This window comes from Boleophthalmus pectinirostris, unplaced genomic scaffold, assembly GCF_026225935.1.
Source record: "Boleophthalmus pectinirostris isolate CB_2022bp ecotype Guang Dong unplaced genomic scaffold, ASM2622593v1 HiC_scaffold_7, whole genome shotgun sequence".
NCBI lineage: Eukaryota > Metazoa > Chordata > Actinopteri > Gobiiformes > Gobiidae > Boleophthalmus > Boleophthalmus pectinirostris.
In genome coordinates, this window is record NW_026571473.1 from 21,533,646 (window position 1) to 21,559,667 (window position 26,022).

The window sequence follows — 26,022 nt, forward strand, 5'->3', positions numbered from 1 at the left end:
GCGTCATAAGATCAAAATGTAACTACAAAAAAAAAATTAAGACAACAGTTGCGGTCTTAGATATTTAATAAATTAAAGCCAAGGTACAAAAACAATGTACATTTTATATCACCCTCCCCTCCTCCTCCTACAACTTGGTAATAACTGTGACAACCACCACTTTCATTGATGCAGAACAAAGGTAGAGCCACTAATTATTCACAGTTTTATTTTATCTAACTGGCAGGACAGCTGATTCAAAGTTTACATCATCTTGTGCATCTACAATATGCCTTTGCCTTTTTATCTTGCCCCCGGACCCCACCCCACAAAACACATATACATGCTACATGTTTGCAGGCACCTTGGATAAGACAGAAGGATTAGACTGAGATTAAGTTAGAGCACATAGTAGTACATTTCAATGCTGACTGAGTGCTAATAGATATCCACTGGGCTTTCTACTTTATACAACCATCACATCACTTCACCCACAATATCTTACAAGAACAGTTAAGCAAAGATTTGTGTTACTCCAAATGCATTTCTCTATTAACTCCTAATCCTTCTTGGTCCACTCCAAGGCAGTGACCCAAAATGAAAATTTTTGGGTCCTTACTCATATAAGCATAAGGGCAACAGTCGGTGTAGAATAGATAAATAGATGACATTTGATCATCACTGACTGGCCCTTTAATGATAAGATATGTGTGATTGAGTAGTGATAAAATAGAATACGCCTGGTCAGATGCTGAGTAGTATAAATGAGTATAGTAAAATGAAAGCTCTTTGCTAAAACAATGAGGGTACATATGCATTTACAGGTCCATTATAAGTGCACATGTGAAAAGGATGTGCACATTACCATTTGCACAGGCATACATACATTTATAAACACACAAGTGTTCGGTAATAAGAATAATTTACACATTTTGATTAATTTTTGAAGGATTACAGCGACTAACAAGTCCAACAATGAGGATAACTAATCGCTCACAAATCCCTTCTTAGTTACTGTAATGATATTATCTTTGAGCTACAATAATTTCTCAAAAGATGACTGCAAAAAATGATGAAAATATATTTGAGACCATTAGAGCTGAGAACATTAGAGCCAAGACACCCTGGTTTACTCCACTCATACCATGAGGAGTCAAGTCCAACAAAAACAACAGTCACTGAAAATGATTTGGCAAATGCAAACAGGTTAAAAACCATGTCAGGTGAGTAGTTTGTTTAGTGATTTTTTTTTCTTGTAGATTCCTTCTTTGAACATTTGGCATACTTTCAGAAATTAGCAGCAGGACTGACAACCTCCAAACATTTATAAGTGTATATATATATGCAGAGTACACTAATATAATTAATTTGAAGTAGTTATGTATGATACCACTACCACTTCATATCAACGCTAATCACTAGGAAACAACCTCAGAACCACGGGAAGATCTAGAAAGGCAGAACGAGAAGATAGGAGACATAAGGCAGCATGCTGGGACTGCTGCTCCCCCAAAGACTTTGAAATAACAATCAGAAGAAACTGAAGCAGAGGGCTGCGTCCCAAAAGCCACAGTGGATAATAGGTCGGTGTAGGTCTTGTCCTGCAGTGAGTGGAGTATTGTAATTACAATCATTTCATGATGTCTTCAGAGGTGTGATAACTGCGGTGGGATCCAGAGGTCGTGATTACGAGACCCTTCAAAGTCAAGTCAGTACTCAGCGGCGTACTCTGTCCCGTGAAGCCCTCGGCACAGTAGAGTAAACTCCTTCACCATCTCCTTCACTTTCCTTTTGTTTACTCGTTCTCTGTGGAGGCACCAAACATACATTAAACCAATTATAAGACTACACAAACATACTATACAGGGGACTAATGATACCTGAGTATCTGCTGACAAAAGCGGTCTTTCTGTTCAGTTGTGACTCGTGAAGAGGGAAAACCAGGTGGCTGCAGTGCCTCCTTCAGCCAAACATTGAGCAGTGCAAAGCAGTGCTTGTTCAGAGCAAATAGCACCTCTGCAAACTGGTCCATGAGGCTCCGAGATGCTCCGCCCCCAATACCCTGGAATTAAAAACAAGTCACTTTTAGTTACAGCTGAGTTTTTTTTTTTTACTTTTTATCTGTTTGAGGCTACCCACCTCCAAAACTGCCTGGAGCAATAGTTTACCCTCTTGCTCGACTATCCTGGCCACCGGGGGCACATCATAGCAGTGGGGTAACAGCTCGGTCTACAAAGGCAAAATAGAATTTTAATTTAACCACAGGTGAACAATTATGTATTTAAAACATTGCGTAAAAAGCTCACAAAGAAGAAGCAGGTTGACTTGACAGTTGGAGCCTCTGGGAACTTCAGCGACAGGATTCCTGAAACAGAGACACAAATATCAGTAAAGTGATTATATTGCCAGTTTATTTTCATTGTACTGATGAGGATTTTAGGGGTATCACATCTATATTAGTACTGTGTATAGTGATTACAATACAGGATAATTAAACTCACCACAATGGAACACTGCCTTCACATCGAGATTTTCAGACAAGAATAAATCGGGTTTTCGCTTGAGAGCCTAAAAGGGACACAACACACTTAACAGAGCATGTTTTGTAGGTCAAACCCAAGCATTACTGTATCACAAAATTCAACCTTTGCTAGTACTACCACAAATCCCCCTTCAGCCTGGTAGAAAGATCTGACCGAGACAAAAGACCAAGGACAAGTCTGTCCACCAGGCTACAACTGCAACTATTCAAAACAATTGTCCAATGAAGAAAGTATAACAAACAAATAGCAAAAAGTTAAACTATAAAATCATTAGAAAGTCAAACTAAATGTAATGATGATTTTGGCTTTGTTGCTTTAATTACATTCTAATTGTTGAAAGATTACTTTTGCTTGTTTTTGGTTGACTGGACTGAATGCAACAGAAGTGAGTAATTAACGTGTGCAGATAAATACAACTGATCTTGTAATGAACTCATTCAGATGGAGGAGAGAGGGAGAGAAAGATGGAGAGCAGATCTATCCAAAGATAGAAAACAAAGAGTAGGATGAGGACAGAAGACAAAAATATAAACAGGAGAGCCATCTGCCAATTTGTCTCAACTGATTAATATTAATCAAATATTAATTCATTTGGGCTTCAATTGGCTCTAGGCAGGAATGAGCTTAAAGGGGGGCATGGCTGGGAGACTAACTGATCACCTCAAACTAAATCCACAATCCTCATTAGAGCTGAAATATTTACTACAGCAATCAGTCAGTGACAATGACAAGATTAGACCTTCAAATAATTTCCCTTGTGGATCAATAAAGGTTGTCTAAGTCTAAGCTCCTGTTCCACATGATCAGAATGGGACAGTGCAGATTCAAGTCTGTTACAGATACCTCTGAAGAGGGAACCCCAGAAACAATTTTTTTTCTGATCCACACTATACTAGACAAGAGAAAATGCCTATAATAGAGGTAAGCATTAAATCATCTACATGAAAGATAAAAACAGCCTGGCCAACCAAGACTAGACACTTCCTATAGTGTACTAAGACATGTAGTCTGGCACAGTCTGTCTCCAGGAGTTTTGTGCATGTAAGACATAAGTGATAATAAAATTGTTCATAAAAATATGTAAATTTGAATACAGAGAATATCATTTGTAATAATAAAAGAAAATTATAAAGAAGTTTGATTAAAAAAACAAAAGAAAAAAGACACTTCCAAGTACAATCCAGTAAAACTGGTAAAATGCAATATTTCTGCAACAGTCTTTTCACTTTTTGTGCAAAACCTCAACAAAGACATTTCTGGGCATGTTTTAGCACATTGCAAAAATATTATGTGGTTATCAAAATAATTCATTTTTAATGTAAATATGTGATGTCACTCACCCCTATCCTATAACATGATTAATATGATTTGTTGTGTATATACAAACAAATGATTTCTGTTTTATGTTAATGTGACTGTTCAACTCCACAGCTCTTAAAGTTGCCCTTGTATGTCATTCCATTGTCTCGCCTTTATGATGGGGCACCCTAAGGCCCAAAGGACAGGGAGAGGGGTAGACAGAGAATCAGGAAGAAATCAGGAAAAGAGAGAGAGAAACCCAAAGTGAATGAAATAAGAAACCAAAAACACACCTGAGCTTGGAGTTGCATAAATGAATCAACAATATCAGGATGATCCCTGGGTCCTAAAATATAATAAAGATGAAACTTAAGAAATCATAAAAGACTAAGAATAATATACAAACAGCAACTGAATAGATTCAACAGTCATGTGGAAATCAAAGAGAACTCAAAATATCTCATAGAAATAATTCACACGCGTATAAGGAACGAAGGGGAGAAGGGGCATATGAAGCTTTGGCAGAGTCTTTGAGGAACAGACCAACCAAAAACAAAAACAGGCAGAGGACAGAGACATGGGACTGTCTGGAGGAAATTAAAGAAGTAACGAGAGAAAAAGAACCAACCTAAAGAAACAAAAGTGGGTTTGGAGTGGGAACCCAGGAGGCACCTCTGCTACTGTCTGAGGTTAGGACAGGGGCACCAGACCTGAACGAGCCCTTGAACCTGCTCCCCAGCCACACAGCTCATTACATTGTCCAGTGCTTCAGGGGTCAGGTTACAAACAAGGGTCCAATCAGAAATCTCCCCTTTTATTCAAAAGATAAATATGTTGTAAAGATCACACAAGCTTAAAGGGGATAATGTGTCAGTCCTCCCTTTTGCTGGACACAAACTACAGAACATCTAAAATACTGTATGCCACAGAAAGCTAATGTTAATTCAGTGCTAGAAACACTCTCACACAAAGATCAAATGTGTCTGTAGTGAGCGCCCAGCTTTAGTTGTTCCCAGACTCCAAACTGTTGTCTTGCTTTAAACCCTGCAGATCTTAACCACACTCAACCCCAGGTACATGTCTTATTGAGCAGGCTGCACAGGCTGCGTCCCTCACATCAGGACTACCAGCTCTGTGGCAGCCAGCTGAATAAGTGTGCTGTGTCTCCCACACTGTCCAGGGCACCTGCTCAGAGAAAGGAGTTTAGAGGAAGTGAGGCAGCCATTACCAGTGAAAGCAGGAGGACGGCACAAAACAGAAAGGGAAAAGCAGAGGGGCCTGAGGCCTGTTAGGGCCCAGGGGACACCATGCATGCACTAGCATTTTATAAAGCTTCAACTCAGCAAGTTGCTAATCATGTTAAGTATGCATTATGCATTCAAATGTTCTAATAAACACAGGAGTAACACTGAACATTATGATATCGATCTCAAATGCATTGATCTGAAAGTCAATCGTCTGTGCACAAGAAACAGAGGCCTGTGCTGATCATATCTCAGAGAATCCCTTTGTGGTTGCAGTTACATTAATGAGTAATGAGCAAACGTCTAAAGGTCGTTGGTCAGGAGTCCAGTGACCTCATTCTCATGGTCCCCAGGCTCAGAGCAAATTAGTCCAGGAATGCAAAACAAATTTGCAGTGCTTAATAAATTTGTTGAGGTTTTCACATTTTCCTCTTGCGCAATGATTATTGTTTTGATCCTTTAAAAATATCTGGGGCATGCAGACTGGTAAAATAAGAAGCACATTCAGAGTGTTCGGGCCGGTCCATGCTATACCCCCTACCTTGCTGGAAGATGGACAGCGTTACTGAGGTAACGTGCTCAAACAGAGCCTTGATGGGCGGGAAGTGGTCCGTCTCACTGGCAAAGATATGTACCATCTGAAAAAGGAAATATAAAAATGTACCTACAGCTAAATATATATATTAAAAAAAAGGATTTTGTGATGGTAAAGGAAAATACTGTATACGTTTGGCTAAATATAAAAAAATAATAAGTGAAGAAAAAAGCATTACATATTTAAAATACCTGTCTGGTGAGGTCCAGAGCTGAGGCTTGAGGGATGGTGCTGTACATCTGGCCAAGCATCTCACTGAGCTGAGAAACCATCGGTGCAAAGTCATGAAGCAGAGTCTTGACAGACTTCTCAAAGATCGCACACACTGCCTTTAACAGAAGACCAGCAATTTTCAAGTGGTGTCTATTTTATTTTACAAACTGAAAGTTGAAAGCTCTGTAAAAGCCTTACCTCTACTACTTGTGAGTCATTGAGCCACTTGCTGAGTACCTTTTGTATGAGAGCAAAAACCTGTTGCAAAACTACTACCACCTAAAATAAAGATATACATAAAATCACAATTTTATCCACCTGTGTCCCAGTCAAGCACTAACTTTTTACCACCAACAAACAAGAATATTCACAGTGGAATATTCACACTTCGTACACAAGTATTTCATGACCATCAACTGACTTAAATAAATCAGTTAAAATAATAACAGATTTACAATGTTATTTGTGCAGCCACTGACCGGATTGGGACCAGGTGGTTGTGGAGTGGATTTGACAGGAGGCGCAGAGCCATCTCCTGAGTCATCATCCTGTTTGCTGATGTCCAGCGTCGTAAACAGGTTAGACAGCAAGCCCAAGATGTGGATAATGGCTAGTTTATTGGATGGATTTGGCTGAAAGAACAAGATAACAATATATATAATCTCCTCAAAGTTTCTGGGATATAAATAGCAACAAACTTATTCTACTGCTGGTTTGAAAAATTGACAAAAATAGTCTTAATGTCTTCAAGGGCAGCACTAGGTAAAGGTATGAGGTCACCCACTTGGGATCATTCAAACCCATTTCATTTTTAACCTAAAGGTCTAACCACTAGGTGCCACTATTCATCACCTTCTAGACACAGGCAGCCAATTTCATAGTCTGATGTAATGGCAATAGATCAAAAAGCCAGACAGAAAACAATGAGAACAGAGGAAGTGAGAAAAGATGGATGTGCTACAACAGTGTGAGTGTGTGCATATTGTGAGAATGAACTGACAAAGATGAAAAGGCTTCAGGGATGGAATCAGCAAAATCAAGTATTTTTAGATTGTGTCCTTGCTTTATTTATATCTTCAAGCACGATGGCCTACAAATCGGCTGACATTTGAGAAAAGAAAATTGATGCTCAAACTACAGTCCAAGTATCAGTTATAATATATTAATATTTATTTGTGACATGGACTAAAATTGTGAAATTCTTTTCTGTCTACCCCTCTAATATCACTTATGCACCTTATAGTTTAAGTATATAAAAAAGTGTAATAAAAATAAAATAATGTTATAATATGCTGTTATATAGTCTGTAGGGCAGCTAGATTAAACACAATCAGAGTGAGATCTGGTTTCAATTAGGGCTGCATTTATTTAGGTAATGCAATACCCTTTGTAAAAAACTAAATGTGATGTAATTTGTACAACCTCATAAATATAGTCTCCTGGTGTAAATGCCCCTGGGTGTGTTTCAAATGTGTCCTGTTAACTTAATCTTGATTTTACAACTTAAATTGTACATCTAATAGCAAGGCTCGTAAGAAAAATCACAATTGTATCTTTTTTCCCCCAAAATCGCTCACCCTTAGAGCATTGGCATTATAAAAAATCATTCTCACTGCCCCTGTGTATGAATCACTTGCCCAAAGCACAGGGTCAAAACCATCTGGTCCCGCAGAGAAATGTTCTACTGCGGTGACACCACGCAGACACAAGGGCTGTTCTGATTGGCCTGACTCCAACTGTGCATGGCTTCGTTGTTTTTGTGGCATTTGTGCTCTCATACCGTTTCATCCGCAAGTTTCTCGAGCTGCTGAATGTAGGGGGTGATGAGGGAGTGAAGGTTCCTTAAGATGTCCTCCACTGGGAGCGCCGATAACAGGAAGCCAAGTGCCTGCATCAGCCACATACACTGACTGGTCTGAAAGGGAGGAATGACAGGTAGCACAGACGGAGGAGCTAGATTACCACTCCAACAAATTCCAAAAATTCTGATCTATTCAAAAACATTGAATATTGTCTTACCTTGTGGATTTGTTTTATAAGTACCTCCTTGAAAAAAAAGATAGAACAAAATGAATAAAGCACCTCAAACCTCCACCCATACAGCACAAACAGTGTTACAAATATCTACATATGATATTATGAAAATGAAACTATGTGAGATCAATAAAGTTTATCTTATAAATCACATATCAAGTCATACCTGAGAAACAGCTACTATATTGGTTGCGTATGGTGGTAGGTCGTATTTGCACTCTCTACAGATTTTCTTTAGAGTAGAGACTGAAGATACAGAAAGGTCAGGGTTTCCTAAGGCTTGGAGCACCAAAGGCAGTACACTACTAAGCATGACCGGGTGGTCCGCCAGCCACTCAGCCAGAGCACCTACGAAGAGTTTAGACACTCAATGAGATAACCTGCTCAGTAGTCTGTTTTATAGTGGATTCAAGTGACTTTGTCTTACCAATAGTGAACATGACTGTGTCAGCGAGCTGCACATTATTGATATTTATTCTAGGGATGAGTCCTATTAGCCCAGGAATAACATCTGAGTAATTCACATCTATTGTCTCGGCTATTGACTGGAAGCCATAAAGCAAAGCCTCTGTGTGCTGAAGGAAACATCAAATTCAAGTTAATATGATCAAAAACATATTTTTTTTTATTAATTATACTCAAGCACGTTGCTTAAACTCTATGTAACCTACCTGCCATGATGTGGGTTGTTCAGTGTTGGTGAGCAGTCGTCCTAGTTTATCATAAAGGTTGCTCAGCAGCTCAGCTCCCAGCATCTCATACACATACATGAGGGTGTCGGAGATGTCCACCCTGAAAGACATTCACAAACCCTTGTGAAGCAGTATCTGGTAATTTCACTGCCAGGCAGATTTTGCTTTCACAGCAGAGAGTCTAGTGGGAGTCTATTAGAGAAAAACATACTAATTTGTTGAACAATCTTCTTGTCAGGAAGCTATTTCTGAAACACTTGTACTGTCACTAAGAGGCTGAACATGTAGTATACAAGATACTCATGAAGGGAATAATTTCATACCGGTAGATTCTGAACTGTTCCTTTTCGTCAGAGGACCATGAAGCGTACTCCTCGTCTGAGGGGAACTGTGCTTTATGGAGCAGCACATCCACCAGCTGAAAATAGACCGGCCTGTAGACCTGCAGATACACCGTCTGCTTGTCCGACTCAAAGGACATGATTTCATCCTGTCAAAGTAAGAGGGAAATACATCAGTGACAAACTAGGCTTTTTACTCTCTATTATCAAATATCACAAATACATACTTGTAACGTGTACCAAAAGGTAAGTGTTAGAGAACTAGTAGTTTCGTTAACTGGATAATGGCCTGGAATGCCAGTACAAAACATGATCATGTTGACTAAAGCCAAGAAGCTCTGCCAGTGGTCTACCTGCTCCAGAAGAGCTCTTCAAATCAAACAGAAATGAAAGAATTAAGAGAAAAACATGAAAAGATATGACATCAATTCAGAAATAAACACCCAGGTTTGCATAACAATGAACCAACCTGGAGTGGTTCTCTCCAAGTGTGACCGCAATCCTGCAGATGCCATGACAGGTCTCCATGTCTCCAGTCTGAACTGCCTCTCGGAGCTGGTCTTGAAGGGCAAGCACTTGGGGAACCATTTTCAGTAAAGTGTTTGTGTATCTGTTTTGGGAAAAACACAAGAAATGAGTGGCAAAGAAAATTGTATCATAGATACTTAAAAACACTCTTAGATGAATGCTAATGAATATAAGATTTTTTTATATTTTGCTTAAAACCAATTACTACTAAATCTGTTGTCAGAAGATTTTCTGGGGATATTTTGGCAGTGTACTTGGTTGCTCCACACACACGCACACAAGAGTCAGGACAAATATTGGTTCATCTGAACTGCTCTGCACTGTGCAGCTGTCAGTTATTGTTCTGTCTTCTTCATGCTGTCTAAGCCATCTTTAATTCTCCTCACTGCAGCTCAGACACATGTGCTGACATATACATTTTACAGAGAAGGCCGCCCACTCTGCACCGGGTCAGGTCTGTCCCAAGTTAAAATATCAGAGAAATCCTGCAGTCAACCGTGATGACAAGAGTGAGAGGGTGACATTTCAGAGGGAACTGTGTGTCTGAATGTCACAGCGGATGTGTTGTTCAGCTGTGAGTATGAGCCATACAACATGTGTCAGCCCCAGGGGCTTGAGCAAGCTCGGCTTTGTCTTTGAGAGGCACACCAGGAACTGTGTGAATATTCATCAATGACACTATAAGGTTGTGCCAATTTACCATAAATTAATCTGATAAACAGACTTATAAACCCACAGTTGTGTTGCAGCCAAGAGCAGCAGAAACAACACAACTATTTAAATCACTGCAAAGTTGCACTTGTTTTACACAAAAGAAAACAATATTGCTCATGTGAAATCTCTGATCTGTCGGTGGAGTGCATTTCCTATGACAGTCTGGGGTATTGTTTTTATTTTAATTTCCCTAGGGCGCTTTTATAAAGCGCAGGGTAGATATGTGGCTGTGTTTTATACAGCTTACATCCCAAAACAACAGCCCACACTGACTCAGCATTCTCCACTGAGAGCTCCTCCCCGCTAAGAAATGACAAGACTCAACCAAAGAAGCTGACTTTGTATTCAAAGACATTGTATCATTTCAGCTGTTCAAACTGCTCTGAGAGAGACTGAACTAAATGCAATAAACGTACTGTGGGTGTGTGGCCACTGTGCACTCAGAAAATCATTCATTTTTAACAAGGCACTTATGAGATGCAGGTCGTGTACTCTAAGCTTTAAAAATGGGGGCTTCCAGAGAGTATGATTAGATTAAATCTATAAAATGAATTTGTATGTCTTTTCTCATTCATCTTAAGCATAGCATTAGGGAAATTGACCTAAGGCACTGCTGCATTCCCCGCTGGTCCAACTACCATTACATTTTCACAGTGTATTACACTTTCCGTCTCCCTCCTCCTCCTTTATCATCTATCCCCCTCCCTGTCACCCCTCCTCTGTCCCCACCCATGAGCCCCTCTGCAATTACTGCAACGCTCTCGGAGGATGGGGAAATGGGTTGCCAGGCAACAGAATGCAGCTGGACCAATGGCATCCCCCAAATGAGTTGATGGTAATGACTTTAAACAGAAAAGCAAACATGGGAAAAGGAGACGTATTAAGTACTTACTACCATAAAAGAGATTAAGGAAAAACAAGATAAGATTAAATAATATATAATAAATAGTACTAGTCACTGAAAAATAAATAACTGTAATACCTTGGCCCTACTTATGAACCTCTGCAAACAGCAGACCGAAAGATTTACTTATGTAAATCAAAGTAAAAAAAAAACAAGTCTGCTTCAAGTTACCACCATGATCCCCACAGCATTATAACAGTGACAGCGCTGCAGTCCATAGGAATACCACATCAAAATATTGCACAGCTGAAACTGACTTCTTTTCTAGCACTTTTTCTTTTGGTGCACCCCACCAGCTGGGTCCTCTCTTCCTCCAGGGAAGGAGTAATGGGTGCCTGCCGTGTCTGAATCAACCAGGGCACGATGACATCTCCCTAGATCTGTAACCATAGCAACGGCAGTGGACCGGGAAATGTTGCCCTGCTCCCTCTGGCTGTCAGCGCTCCCTGATGAACCCTCATCATGGCTCCGCTATGCCCACCCAGTGCCCGCCCCGCTCAGTCTACCCTTTACCGCCTTACTCCTCAGTGTGCTCATTTCCAGGGGTTTGACCACACTTTATTTATACTTTATTCTCGGCCATAACAAGTAAAGTTTTCCAAGAACAATATTTTCTATGTTATTTTACCATGCACAGTGACATCTATGAGTACCTTTGGGAGTCGGGCTGCGAGATGGCATTGACGATGGCCTCTACAGCCGTGTCGAAGAGCTCCGGGTCGGACAGGGCACTGAAGCAGTCGTGCACCAGGCTCTCGCTCTCGTTTATGGGCACATCCAGCAGCACCCATGACGACAGGCAGCGCAGCACCCGAGCCTTCACTGCCCCAGGACTATCTGTCCGCCGCAGCAGCTGCTGAAGCAGAGGACACACTGACCCCCACTCTTTCCCCAAGGCACCCCGAACCTGTAGCCAGGAAGAAACTGGGTTAAACAGTTGTACCACTACATTTTAACACAACAGGGTAATATATTATAATATTATATTAAATTGTGATTTAAATCATTGATACAGAGACAAAATTTATAGATACTGATACAGTGAAATGTACAGTCTTGTTCTTTTTCTAAGTAGTTTGTCCACATGATAAAAAATGTTTTATGTGTATTGTACACAATTGTAATTATACTATGGGGATTTCCAAGGAGAAATTAATACTATTCAATGTATCTTTAGTTCATTTAAAAAAGTATATGTTTAATCTGAATGGCAAAATTGGTAATAAGCTTTTCCCCCAGTATCAAAATTAAGTTTAAAACATCCATAATGTCTGTCTCCATGGCCCTCCTCACCTGTCCTTTGCGATACTGGGGCAGTCGGCTGGTCTGAAACTCTTCAGGGAGCACAGTGAGCAGCTCGAGCAGGGCAAGGCAGCGTGCCCGCCCATCCACTCCACCCCCCTCTTCCTGAAACACCCTCACCATCTCCGACACAGCACTGGGCCAGGCCTCTGGCATTGTGTTAAGGGCCAGAGACGCCAGCGCCACACACAGCCGGGTCAGCACCATCTTTGAGCCGCTGGAGAAGCAAGCGATTTGTGAAAACAGCTGACTCTTCAGGGACTCGTACTGGTCTGTGGGAATGTCTGACCAATACCGAGAGATCTTAGTGTGAAGTGCACTGGCACCAAAGTACTGGATCTCCGGCACCTGTGGGCATAGCAAAACTGCATAACTAAAAACACACTTACCTTTTAATAAAACAGTGGTAACATTGCAGGGTGCATATTTGCGTGTATATTTTTGCATACGGCAGAGGGCACATGGTATTTATCAATCTTAGTGCAGAGCTCCAATCTTGCCCTTAGCACGAGCATCAAGTAATAAATATGGCGGAAGAAAATCAGTGTCATTTAAATGTTTTGGTTCAGGCCGGGCTCAGATGAGTTAGAGTGGGGAGTGGTGTTAGGTGCTTCGGTCTGAGCAGTGCTTGATGCTTGGACCTTGGAACCAGACAGGCGCAAGGGCCGGACTAAAACTCTCATCTGGAACCAGCAGGATGGAGGACGGAGTTGTCTGACGAACTCACCTGGACTGCACTCAGTGCTTCTGCTCCAGGCTGGTGGTGTGCAGCGAGTTATGCCTAAAGTTATGTATGCTCTTGGTTTACATTTATAGCAATGAGCTTATGGTGATAACTTGGGATGTATTTTAAAGTTTTAAAAGCGTAGCCACAACAGTATAGTTAAAACATGCTTTGGCTCAACTGATTAAAAAAAAAATTAAGGGACAATACGTTCCATGTGCATTTTGGCTTTTGTTTGAAATTCGTGTGTGTGGTATGTCACCCTGAGACCTGCCATACGATTTGTGCACACCGTGCACTCACTTCAGTTTTGATAAATTCCACAGAGCAGACAGTTTTTGTTGAACACCAAATATATGCACCAATTTCATTGTACACCAGTGTATGTAGGAAGGGATTTTAAAAAATATTTCAGAAATATTAACATTAAATACATTTCCAATTAAATATTGTTTTTCTAATAACAATTATGACGTTGATAATTTCAAATTTCACACGATAAAGAACTTAACATATGTGATGTGGATATCAAGCTGATTAGACAATCAGAAAAGTAAACAAGCTCCTTGATTAGGGTTGTGTCTATGGCTAAAATCAAGTGGTTATTGTCTGTCTAAAGATATAAGAGCTAATGGCTTCCCAATATTATTTTACTTAAGATCTTCTTATGAGCAGTCAACATATACTATTACATTTTATTAAATGAGACACTATACCTTGTCCGGGCCGAGGAGAGCCCAACAAAACTGCCAGGCCTGAGGCGAGACCTGGGCCTGCATCAGCCATTTCTGTGCAAGATTTTTGTTGTCTATGTTCGGGTCATAGTAAAGCTGATGGAGGGCCTGGGATGGAGAAGAAACACATATTATATATCCTTTACACTTGATTGATGAATCAAAGTTCATTTTGAAGTGTGTGCATTTGACAGTGATCAGGTAAAATGTTGCTAAACCAGGACAAGCAGTTTATGTCAGACATGTGGTGAAGGAGAGCGCATTGACCTGAAAATAGCAGCACTCTCTGAGGTATAGTTCAAAGTAATTTGAGAAGTTGAGTGCAAGGAGAAAGAGGGAGATGATGCCATGAAAAGAAAAACACATGAAGAATGGGCGTGGGAGAAAGGAATAAAATAGAGGCGAAGGGAGCATTAATTAAACAGCCACCTCTAATCCTGTCAGAGGATCTAGTCTGGTCTATGCACAGCGCTGCTAATAAGCCCCTTTTTTGTCTCACAGTCTCCAGCACATGCAAAAGCTCACTGAACTTAAAACCACTGGCAACCGGCTCTAAGCGTCTCTAAGGCAGCAGAGGGAGAAAAATCCATTCTGTGTACTTCTGATTCTTGTCTTTCCCTGAAGCCTGATCACATCAATTCGGCTACAAGCAGCAGTCCTAGCCATCTTTCTATTACTAAGGTTTCCCTCAGGCTGAAGCTGTCCATATAGCAATATACAACACCTTGTCTTCTTGTCAATCTAGCGCTTTCTTAGACACTCTCTGTAACAGGCAAGATTAATGACTATGGTGCAGTCATGACGGGATGGGTACAATGCTGTAGCGCTAGGGATGAATATCAATATTACATCAATGACTGACGAAGGCGGGGAGTGCCAGGTGGTACTCGCTTGTCATTAGCCATCCTGCAGTGCAAGTGTGTCTGTAACCGATATTTAGTGAAAGATTTTTATTTTTATTAACAAGCCCTAAAACTGTGTTACCCATCACCTTGGTGCTGGCTCTGAACATGGTGTTAAGGAGGTTGTTTTAAGATGTGCGGTGCTTAAATTTGGTTAATCAAAGATACAGATAAAATGCCATGCTTCATCTAATATATAATATTTTAAATGAACATGTTATTGACATTTGGTTCAATGTGTTCTTTACAGTGTGGTGCTCCAAACAAACTCAAAAATAAACTGCTAAATAATTTACTTCTTGTAATATTTTTATAAAATATACTGTTCCACAAAGAACTACTTAAAGATTAAATGGAGTACACATGAGAAACAACCAAACAAATGATACACATGAATATAGTTGTGAAAGTTGTTTTGCTGCCCAGGCACCATAACCTTTTTTGTAAGAGACTGTGATATCGACTTCAAAGAAGAATCAGATCATTACTGTGGTCTGCAGTTTGGCAAACCTCTCTGTGTCCAGTTCTGAACTGCGCCATGTCTTTGTCTGCCTGCACCCGTTCTCCTGAGGTTTATTATCAAAGACACAAAACAGTCTGCTCATTTGACTTTAATCTTCTCACAGAATCAGCCAGTCATTCAACAGCCATCTTACTGTAATAACTTCTCCCCTCTATTACGTAGTCTTAATCAATTCATAAACCAGAAAACCAACAAGAGGAGGGTGATCTGTCTGAAAGTCCATGTTTAACCTGGGGATGGATTATCCTCAGGCTGCTTCATCAGGAGAAGGAGACACAGCGGTGTGGTGGTGCTTTGTAGCAGGGTCCACCATCTGTTCATACACCACACGATCGGAGATGGTGTGATTCTATTTCTAATGGGCCCCAGGGGTAACAATGAAGCAGAGATATGTCTTATACTAAATATTAAGAAGAACAATCTACTTATAGTGAAAATTGCAATAAAAGCCACTCTGTTGAAGGCACAGTTAACACAATGAATATCACACACCTGTAATTGTTTGTCAAAAAGGTAAATAGCTTGAGTAAATTTGTTCATGTTGTTGTTTGCCAAAGCAAGAAAACATAATTTAGGAAATGTATAATACAAATAAAGACCGCACACACTTCAAGATCACAATCTCTTACAGGGAAATTGATTGAACGCAAACTACATGAGCATGAAAACAAGAAAGAGTAATGAAACATCACCTATGTGAAAAAGCCAAATTAGTTATTAGTTAATAAAGACTAGTGGGTGGCAAATCACATTTCACTTCATGACTTTTACAATTTTTCTGGCCCACAATTTCATCATTATACAAATTTTCAAATGGTAAATAACAGTATTGACAAAAAGTCTAATGTTTTTTAATAACAAATTTGTAAACTCACCTTCATTTAACATTGTTGGAGCACAAGGGTTTAGTCTCAAGAGAACAATTTATTTGTCAGCAATGCCAAAATGTAATGCATACAGTATAGCCTCTCATTATGCACTGCAGGATGGTGACAATGTGCTACTTTGTTTTAAGAGACGAAGACAGAAGAATTGAACAAAGCTCTTTCTATTTCTACTGGAGCACGGACCACCATCTCGAAAATGTTTTTTCTCTCTCTTCAAATGGATTACAATTTAACAAGACTTTAATCTCATTTGGCCATTTATCTGTTTTAAGATATACTCTGTCTCAACTGGAATCTGGCTTCCTTTCCACAGACTCATCTGTCCCACTAGCCGCCTAACCTTCGCGTCTGAATCAGAACCTGTCCCAGCAACCTTCATACCTCACAGTGCATTGCACACTACACCTCTCTCCAATGTGCAGGCCTCCCACCCTTCTCATCTATTCCCTTGTGCCCCAGCCAGTGGCCATCCAACAGGGACATTTATCACAGCAACCAGGCGCACCCACCAGTCACCAGTGTCACCCACAACGCAGACACTGAAAACCCATCACGGTAACGAGACCAAAAGCATCAAGTTGACAGCACTATCTTTTGGATATTGGTAATGTTTTGCAAACAGACACACGTCAACATAGATAGCCAATCGTATGAATAAACGCATGATCAGACATAATTGCAAACTTCTTTAGAAAATAAATGTGGACCGAGACACTGACCTTCTCTACGTTTTCCACGGTGAAGTCCAGGGCGTCCGGTGTGATGACTATCCTCCCCGGCGTCTCCATATCGCGGACACGGAGCTGTCAAACCATCAAAGACGAGCGGCACATGCACGACCACAGCACCAGCATTAGAGACGTGTTATCAGATTATAATATCCACCAACTGTTCAATTTAAGGCACCGCTGCTGCAAAACACCAACAGGTTCGAGTACAGTTAAATTATGACAACAGATGCTAACCGGCTGCTAACATTAGCTCACTGACACCAATAGAAATGCAATAGCAACAGCTATCTGTGCTAGCGCAACTAGCTAATGGGCATTAGCATTCATATAACTTCGCCGTGACTAATGCAATCGATCCACGCAACTGTATTTGTGAATTGCAAATGTGACAGCATTATAATTACGAATAAAGTCCATGTTTAAAATCCACAAGGTGAGAAAGAGCAGGATTTTTCCGCACCTTTGTGTCCTCCGTCGGTATGAGACGATGCTGGCAGCTCCCAGTCGCCTCCTCTGCCTCTGCTCCGTCATCAGGAGTCTGCGCTCCACCGAACACAGCACCGGGAAGAAAAAAAACACAACAGCTTTTATTCTGTCAAAGCATCTAAATTGCAGAGAGAAAACAATACACAGATGAAAGCAATGAAGATATGGTAATGAATGTTGCATTTTGTTAAAAATGAGAACTAAGACTGCAGCTAATGTTCACTAAAAACTAATCAAAACAATCAGGATAAAAATATTAGGCCTAAATTAATCACACGGAACAGTAAACACCATTTATGTGATAATGCACTTCTTTTTCTGCCTATTCATTTTAATGGGCTGCTATACTGTAATTTTAATTTCGATTTTTGTTTGCAAGATCCCCACATGGCTCTGAGCAGATTTAGTAATGGAGCAACAGCGCCTTCAAGTGTCCTAATAAAGTAACTGCCACTCAGAAGTTCAATAGTTTGTAAACTAGGCTATGGATATTTTGCAAAAGTATGAATACACAGACACAAAATAATAACACTTACAATTTTTGTTCCCCTAAATTTGAACTGATGCATTTAGTAGCTTCGAGGTCTAGTAGGATACTTCTTAAATTACATTTCTCAAGCAAAGTTTTACATAACATACATAACCAAAAAACTTGATATTTTATTTTTGGGACCACAAGCTGATTTTAAATGTTCAGTTTTGGATGTTGTAACTTCTTGTAACGCAATCTATTTTGACCAGAGAACACGTGGCACAGACAGCCGAGGAAAGAGGAGGCGCGCTCAGAGGACGCACAGTTCAGCTCCTGTCTCAGCCACGCAGACACCGGTGAAACTGCTGCTTGATTTTCCGCTACAAAACTCACTTCAGATCATTTTAAAGTGGGGAGTTATACACCCTCAGTGAAAACGAAGAAGACAGGTCGTATTAAAATACTGTAACTTCGGTCCTAATCGTCCTTTGTGTTTGGTTGGAGAGTGCGTAGATGATGGAGCGCCAACTCGAGTTTAAGATATTTGCGCTGCTGCTGCTTGGACTGTCAGCGCTGGCTTCACATGGTAAGAAACGTGAAATAGATATCTACTTTAAGTATGCAGTAATGAATGTTGTCAGACTTACTGTTAATAATTTTATTCAAGCAATTTTTAAGTCGTGTCAAAACTTCCGCATATATATTCCGAATATAAATAATTAGTCCCTTATAAATTATTGAAATACTTCAATCCCATAGCCTAATGTAGAACTATTCGAATGGTTAGAATGTTAATATGTAGAATATGTAAGGCACAAGTAGGCTATGTTAATAATATTTATTTAATTACTTATGTAACTTTAGGTAAGTTAAAGGGGAAAAAAGCACATGAGCCATCCATGGCTTATTAACCAATATTAGTTTCACTATTATTGCTTAGACTTGTGTCAGTCATTTGTTTAAAGTTTATATGTTATGCGAGATACTGTCTTAAGCCCTCAAATTCTCACCTGGCCAGTCAGAACTACACGCTTTGAAAAAAACTTTACAAAGACTAACATGTCAGGCAATCGCTCTGTCTTACAGTTTTGATTCATTGACTTTACATTTTCCTCTTTGGCCCTTGTTTAAACAATAACAATGTGATCCTTCCTCCCAGCCCTCATACAGACTCCAAACATCCTGCTGTCTCTTTGTCACTATATCTCCTCTCACATAATATGCTGCTATAAGTGTAAAATCATCCTTGTGGCATTTGAAAAGGTTTTATCAGGCAGAATTGTCCCGTCATCTCATGCTGCAGCAGTGAATCTGAATAGAAAGCAGTGTGGCTTGGCTGGAGGACATTTATTAGTTGTAAATGAGCGGGAAGTACATGGTGATAAATGGCAGCTCTAACTGCGTGCAGCAGCCGCACTGTCATCCTCCAGATCCACACTAATTGGGCTCCCTCTTTACTGCTGTATTGGATTTTAAAGCAATGAAAGGAGGCTAGGAGGCTTACTTTAAACTGTGGCATAAAGCAGAGATAGTTAATAAAGTCTTGTAACTATGAATAGTATGCAGTCCGTTAAAATTTATTATGGACAGTTAAGTTTTCTTGTTAGGATATTTCTTGGAAAGGCCCTTAGATGAGCTCTATATGAAAACAAAAGACAAATCATGCACATTCACATTGTTTGTGCGTAAAGCATTAATTAATGGTTAGTTAGAGGTGAGTACACTTTTATTTAGCTTACTAGTGCCTAAGGCCTTGTGTGGATATGACTTAGTCTTTTTAAACAACAGTCAGCAGAGTGTCATACATTACTTCTTTTCTTTATTACAGTGAATAAAATTATCACGCCAAGTACCACCTGATTAGGATTTCATGGTTGTATTTGTGTGTGTTATATGAGTGTGGTTGTTGTTAACTACTGGCCTCATGATACTTGTACATTGTTTTAATTGTGTTTTATGCTACAGTTTATAACTGTATTAGTTTCACTACTGTTTCTCATCGTGACATGTGACAATCACCATCTATTTGACTACAGCAGCCACAGAGAGTGATTTGCACTTTTGAAAGTCGTAACTGACATCTGTTTGTGAAGCAACGCTTGGCCCCATTTTCACTTTAGGGTCACGAAGGAGCACACATCCAGACAGAGCTACTATAGGGTGCAATATCTGTGCACTGCAGTGGTAACAGTAGTGTCTTTATTAACCTGCCCACTCACACCCAAACTACCATTACAGGCAGTTAGATGAAAAAACACATCTTCGCTGTTTGACGCAATCCATCTTACTGGCACACTAGCAATTTTATGATAATTAGACATATTTAAATAGTCAATAAGGCATGTGATTTTTACTACTTGTGATAGCACTTATTAATAAGTTACTAAATAAAGTAATTTAGTTGAATACTACACAAATGTAATTTATTTCAGTGTATGTTTGCAGTATCATATTCATTTATTTGATTTATTTAGCAGGGATATTAATCAGCATTTCTGTAAACGTAAAAGAATTAGCCAGAGAAGCTATTTTTCATCTGCAGTCCCTGGACAGATGGTAAACATTGTCACCCTAAAAACACAACAATAAGAGTTCTACATAGAGTTCAAAAAGACTGTTGTGCTCAATGTAGTATCCTTTTGTCCATCTTTGGACCAGGCTGATGAACCTTGCAGCTGATTATGGAAGTAATCAAAGGCTTCATGGCAGCATGTTTCCCAGCAATAATCACATTACTTTGTATCAGAGTTCTGGTCCCTGTCAAAGCAGAGAAAGAATAATTATTTCTACTGAGGCTGGCGCATTAGATGAAAGATCATTGAATTAAAGTTAAACGTGACACACGGGACTAGGCACAGATTTGGTAGAAGACGATGCATATTGAAGTGTATTGAAGCAGACTTTGATTCCCCACTCAGCAGACTAAACCATTACAAAATAAATTAAGTTGCAAGATCGTGTATGAATATATAAGATGACCTTCCACTGTGCAGTAGAGCTAATACTTCTTTGTAACCAGCACTAAACATAGTCCATTAATGACTGTTTAATTGCTACTGTTTGCCCCTCAGATAATGACACCTCTGTGGCACCAGAAAGTCCAGCTGGTCCCAGTTTGGACTTGGCCCTTGAGACTGAGACAGGACCTGAGTCTGAATCTAAACTCAAGAAAAGTGCTACAGTCAGTGTGTCCAACAATAACACAGAGACCAGTCCTACCGGTGGTTTCAATGGGACTACAGTGCCTTTGATACCACTGAACACGTCCAATGGTAAGTTTTCACCTACATGTTTGTTTGTTTTTAAAGTAAAAATAAGTTAGCAGAAAGAAAAGCTGCTGGTGGTTGATAATGAAGCTATATTTAACTGTTTTATCTTGGTGTTGAGCGGGTCACAGGGCCATAGACACACTGAGTGACCGGGTTACAGTGTTGAGAGTCAAAACCACTAACAACACAGCCACAGGCCAGGGGCTATAAATAAGAGAGTTCAAATATGGTGGATGTGGTAGAATCGGACTGGATCATTGAAGTACAGCAAAGTGCAAAAACTATTGATTTTTATCATATTTTCCACTGAAATGTTCCCTGAACAAAATTGTACTTTTTGGTGCGGACTCCATCATCATTGAGTCACTGTTGTTTTGAAATACTTACCTTACAAGATTTGATGTACCAATACTGATACTGCTAACGAATATTGGTGCCAGTCCTGTCAGGGGGAATAGTCATCAACCCTGAGCTAAATATAAAATTGGAGGCACTATAGTATCATGTCAATTACAAAACAGTGACAGCGGCAGTGATTTTATGAATACATTTAGGTTAGGTTGCTTTATTCGTACCCGTACATTTGTTTAGCAGATTTGAGAGGCAGGTCCCACATTTCACCTTTCATTCATCTACATTATGTGTAATAAACACATATTAAAAACACAATTACAAAATAAAGTGTTACAGTGCTTCAGTGCAGAGTAGGTTTGTTCCATAAACCATTAGTTAAATTCATCCATCACACTTGACAAAAAACACAATAAATCTTAAATACATATATAAAAACACATGATTTTTCCAAGACAAACATACTAAAATTGATTGAATAGATTACAATTTATTCATGTATTCAAGTATGATAGCAGCTGGAACAAATTTTACATTACCATTTTTACAACTATATACTGCCTGTTCCTTTGTTCATCCAAATTATACATACTGTATATTCCAATCTTGGCACTCACTGCATGATAGGTGTTAAAAAGAAGACAGGAGTGATTAAATATGGTGTGACTTCTCACAGGGGGATGTGAAAGGTACACGTGAAAACTCCCCCCACACACACGCACACACACACAGACACATACACATACACTTTTTCAATTTGTTTCAATGATGTCATTCTCCATTTACTCCATTTGCAAGTCTAATTGGACAAACTACAGTAAGAAATGTGTTTAAAATTGATGATTTCAGAACACACAGAGCTATATTATAAGTAGATATGTAGTGTGATGATGGTCAGTTAATGCAGTTTATCAAATTCATACTACTTTTTGGACTCTCAAGATGGTTTACAATGTAATAAAACTGAAAAACGAAAGAAATTTGTTTGGAATATTGTAATTTAATACTGCCACTTGTCTGATTTAGAATTTATTAAACATTTGGCATTGACAGTAACTTTTACATTCCTCCTCTTCAGGTACCTCCACACCAACAGTCTCTTCAGCGTTTCTTAATGGAACAAGTTCAGAAGAGCCAACACTACTTCCTACTTCAGAAAACCAAACCTTGCCCACTCAATTTACAACCTCTTCTACAATCACATTAAGCTCAACCCAAAACAATGAAACAACATCTGTGCCAGATATGTCTTCATCTCTGGAAACTACCAACACGTCACAGCCAAATGTTTCCATACATACTGACAATTTTACACCAACAACTAAACAAACTGAATCTATAAGTTCTCCTGTCGCTACTACAACTAGCACTCCAATAACTACTTCAGCTTCCAGCACTACTTCTGCCATTATTACACAAGAAAGAACTCGGGCACCTGCAACCACGTCAAAAACTACATCTTCTGCACATTTAGGAGTACAAAGTGAATCACCAGCCACTCGCAAAGCTATCACGCCATCTCAACTAAATGTCGGAGAAGACAGTAAGTATTGTGTATTATTGAAAACTTTAGTGTTGCTTGTATTTCTCTTTTGCTGTTAACTGCTACAGTATAGACAGGACTAGAAGTCAATTGGCAAGTTAACAAAGACAATGTTGTTGTTTTTTGTTTTCCACTGTCCACAACTTCAACAGGCTCCGTCGCCACCAAGCACTCCACAATTATGGCTCTGTTTGTCCAAGAGACGCAGCAGTCATGGGACTTGGGCAGAGAAAATTCATTTGCTTTTTCTTGTTTCTTGTATCTCCATAGACAAAATCCACTGTGAAGATAACAGCACAATATAGGGATGTCACAAAAAGGGGTGGGGAAATGTGTTTGTAGTATAGTATATAGTATATTCAGACAATGTGAGAAATGCATTGGTTAATTAATGATAATGAATATTATAAACTATACATTTTGCATATCTTCATTTATTTCATGAATATTTTGAGAATTATATATTTGTTTCTGTATGAGGAAATTGCAAATAGTAATTTTAAAGTACATTTGTAGTATGCACCTAAACAGACAGTAGCAGTCCAAAGTTTCTGCCTCTCCTCGTGCGGTTTCATTACTCTATACTTGGCTAAAGGCCTTTTTTCCATTAGACAAGAAACAGAACAGACTATTCATTGGTTTGTGGTTGTTTTGTTTGAAATGGAGAATACAAAATCTCTGAAACCTCCAACATTCTAAAAAGCATTCAGCTGTGTAAAAATATATAAACAGAAAGTAAAAGACAATGATGTTACAATTGTGGAAAACAGTTGGTGCAAAATGTTATTTGTTTAATAATACACTGTCCATACTCCTGTGTTTGTCTTATGTCCAGAGTTATGGGCTAGACTCTTGAACTGCTATACACCCACTAACTGTAGCTCTCAGCCATCTATATTTAGCCCTTTCTGTTTGCACCATATTAAGTCATCAGGTTCAACTTCATTAGTAGCATGGTTTATACACAGCACTGAACCTTTTATTTCATTTTTTAAATGTCTAGTTTGGGTAATATGTTTTCGGGTATACCATTTTGTGATATGGTCCAAACATAGTAACTCCCCCCACTAAATAGAAGCCAGATTTACTTCATTTTAACATTGCAAGATTTTTGTATATTGATGCACTGGTGTTTTGTTTCCATCAGCGTACATTGAACTGTTAAACTAAATACATATGTCCTAAAGGTATTGTTTGTATATTTCAGCTACTATAGTGCATGAGACTCCCACCCTGGACCCCCTGTTGGCTGGTCTGGTCTCAGCCTTCATCATCGCTGCAGTCATCATCACTCTGCTCCTCTTCCTCAAACTGCGGAGGAGAGACACTCGACCTGAGTTCAGGAGACTACAGGACCTGCCTATGGTGAGCATCTGCCCTGCACTTTATTATAGAGCAATTTCAAACTTGAGCAACTAAGTAAATATAAAATATGTTTTACTCATTGACTATAAGTGGCATTTATCTGTTGCTTTCTCAAATTTCAAATCAAAGGAAGTCGGCTCTGAACAACCACAAATCAGTTTAAATTAATTTAGGGGTCATGTATTGCATACATACAGTATATGCATACACTACTAAAATAAGTAAAATACATAGACCAGGGGCCCATTTGCCAAACTCAAAATAAGGAATAGTAGGGATCATTCAAATCTATCACCTGACTGTGGTAATATTTTGTAATATGGAAAATTCTTCATATTTTTCTTTTAGGATGACATGATGGAGGACACACCCTTGTCCATGTACAGCTACTGAAGGAAGCCATATTTAAACTTCAAATACTTGAACTGGGCTTTGTGTCACAGCCATAGTTTTCTCTTCTTCATTTGCCCCACAAGGAAGGGACAAGGTTTATACAAGAATGTGTCCTGATGGAGGAGTGCTAGATGAAAAATAGAGAGGAGAATTATTTTTGCTTCAACCCACTTTGAGTTCACTTGAGTTGGTGATTCGTGAAAGGCGGGCATTTTTGAATATTTGGATGGTTCTTGGCTGAATATTGATTGAATCTAGTTTCTGAATAACTTGGGACACTGTCTTTTGGAGTCACTTGTTTAAAATGTTAACTAAGGTATTTGAGAGGTTAAGTGTTACAGAGTTTGCACTTTATTTTTTCAGGGGTTGAATGAATAAGAACTATTTTTGTGAATGTGATAAATTGAGACTTTTGTGCCTAAATAAGTTCATAATGTGTGTACCCTACGTTTGCTCACATGCTTAATATTTTGATATTTTTGAGGTTTTGTTTTGTATTTCTGCTGTAGATTCTTATTACTTTCATTGCTTTTGAGAGTGCCTTAACATACATAATTGTTCAGCTGTTCCAGGCGACTGAAAAAAATCTCTGTTATCATTTAATTCCCGAGTGATATGTTTGTTTGCCTTATTTAACTGCATCCTGTAATTTCTAAATTGTCTTTGACCAGATGCCCTTAATTTCTTACCAATTTTCCAAGTTTGGGACCAGCACAAACAGTATACTGGTTGTCATTTATGCTGTAAATACTACTGACCAAATGTTAAGACATTGTTGAGATAAGTTATGTTCAAATCAGGCAAAACATTAGGACTACTTGAAATTTAGTAACACATTTGCTGTTGAGCATGACATAAGTATCAATTAACAAACATTTCACTTTTAGATGACATTTGGCTGTAAGCAATAGTACAAAAGATAATGACAAAAAATAGGTCACAAGTCCTGGTTTTGTCCTGGTCTGATGTTTCTGGTGCTTAAGCGCCTTAATATTTGGTCATATTGTTATGCATCTTCTGTGCTTACTAATTTCATTGATGCCATAAACATATTCAGATGACGAATGGGCTGCCATAACCATGTTTCACTGTTCCACATCATTCTTAAAGTGCTGTATTTAATTTCGATCAGTTAACACCTTTGATGATGTGCTGAATTTGTGGTTTTGTTTTGTATTGTACTTTGGTTCAAGATTCTTACAATTAAAACTCTTTGGATAAACTCACAAACATTTAGAACTGATTGATACAACG

The 26,022-nt window shown here is 39.2% G+C and overlaps 2 protein-coding genes across 4 annotated transcripts; one reads left to right on the plus strand and one right to left on the minus strand.

Moving 5' to 3' along the window:
* Positions 1-48: 48 nt before the first annotated feature.
* On the minus strand, positions 49-18,923 carry ipo13b (importin 13b). 3 transcript variants are annotated; one of them, XM_055165362.1, is made up of 24 exons: positions 18,858-18,923; positions 17,350-17,427; positions 16,878-16,961; positions 13,829-13,954; positions 12,380-12,736; positions 11,740-11,993; positions 9,410-9,550; positions 9,168-9,309; positions 8,923-9,089; positions 8,579-8,699; positions 8,335-8,482; positions 8,074-8,255; positions 7,893-7,919; positions 7,654-7,788; positions 6,353-6,505; positions 6,072-6,152; positions 5,852-5,989; positions 5,607-5,703; positions 4,115-4,167; positions 2,481-2,547; positions 2,286-2,344; positions 2,119-2,208; positions 1,860-2,041; positions 49-1,785 (listed from the first exon to the last, which is right to left on the minus strand). In XM_055165362.1, exons 1-24 carry the CDS (start codon positions 18,906-18,908, stop codon positions 1,689-1,691), a joined length of 3,030 nt encoding a protein of 1,009 aa, XP_055021337.1. In that variant the 5' UTR covers positions 18,909-18,923; the 3' UTR covers positions 49-1,688. The 3 variants fall into 3 exon arrangements, with proteins under 3 accessions (XP_055021337.1, XP_055021338.1, XP_055021339.1); XM_055165363.1 differs by lacking the exon at positions 18,858-18,923 and adding an exon at positions 17,912-17,959; XM_055165364.1 differs by lacking the exon at positions 18,858-18,923 and having other exon boundaries at positions 16,878-17,069; positions 17,350-17,441.
* On the plus strand, positions 18,159-25,998 carry LOC110154757 (mucin-2-like). The gene is made up of 5 exons (XM_020918791.2): positions 18,159-18,433; positions 20,919-21,119; positions 22,546-23,010; positions 24,218-24,375; positions 24,724-25,998. The coding sequence occupies exons 1-5, from the start codon at positions 18,361-18,363 to the stop codon at positions 24,766-24,768; spliced, it is 942 nt and encodes a 313-aa protein (XP_020774450.2). The 5' UTR covers positions 18,159-18,360; the 3' UTR covers positions 24,769-25,998.
* The last annotated feature ends 24 nt before the right edge of the window (positions 25,999-26,022 follow it).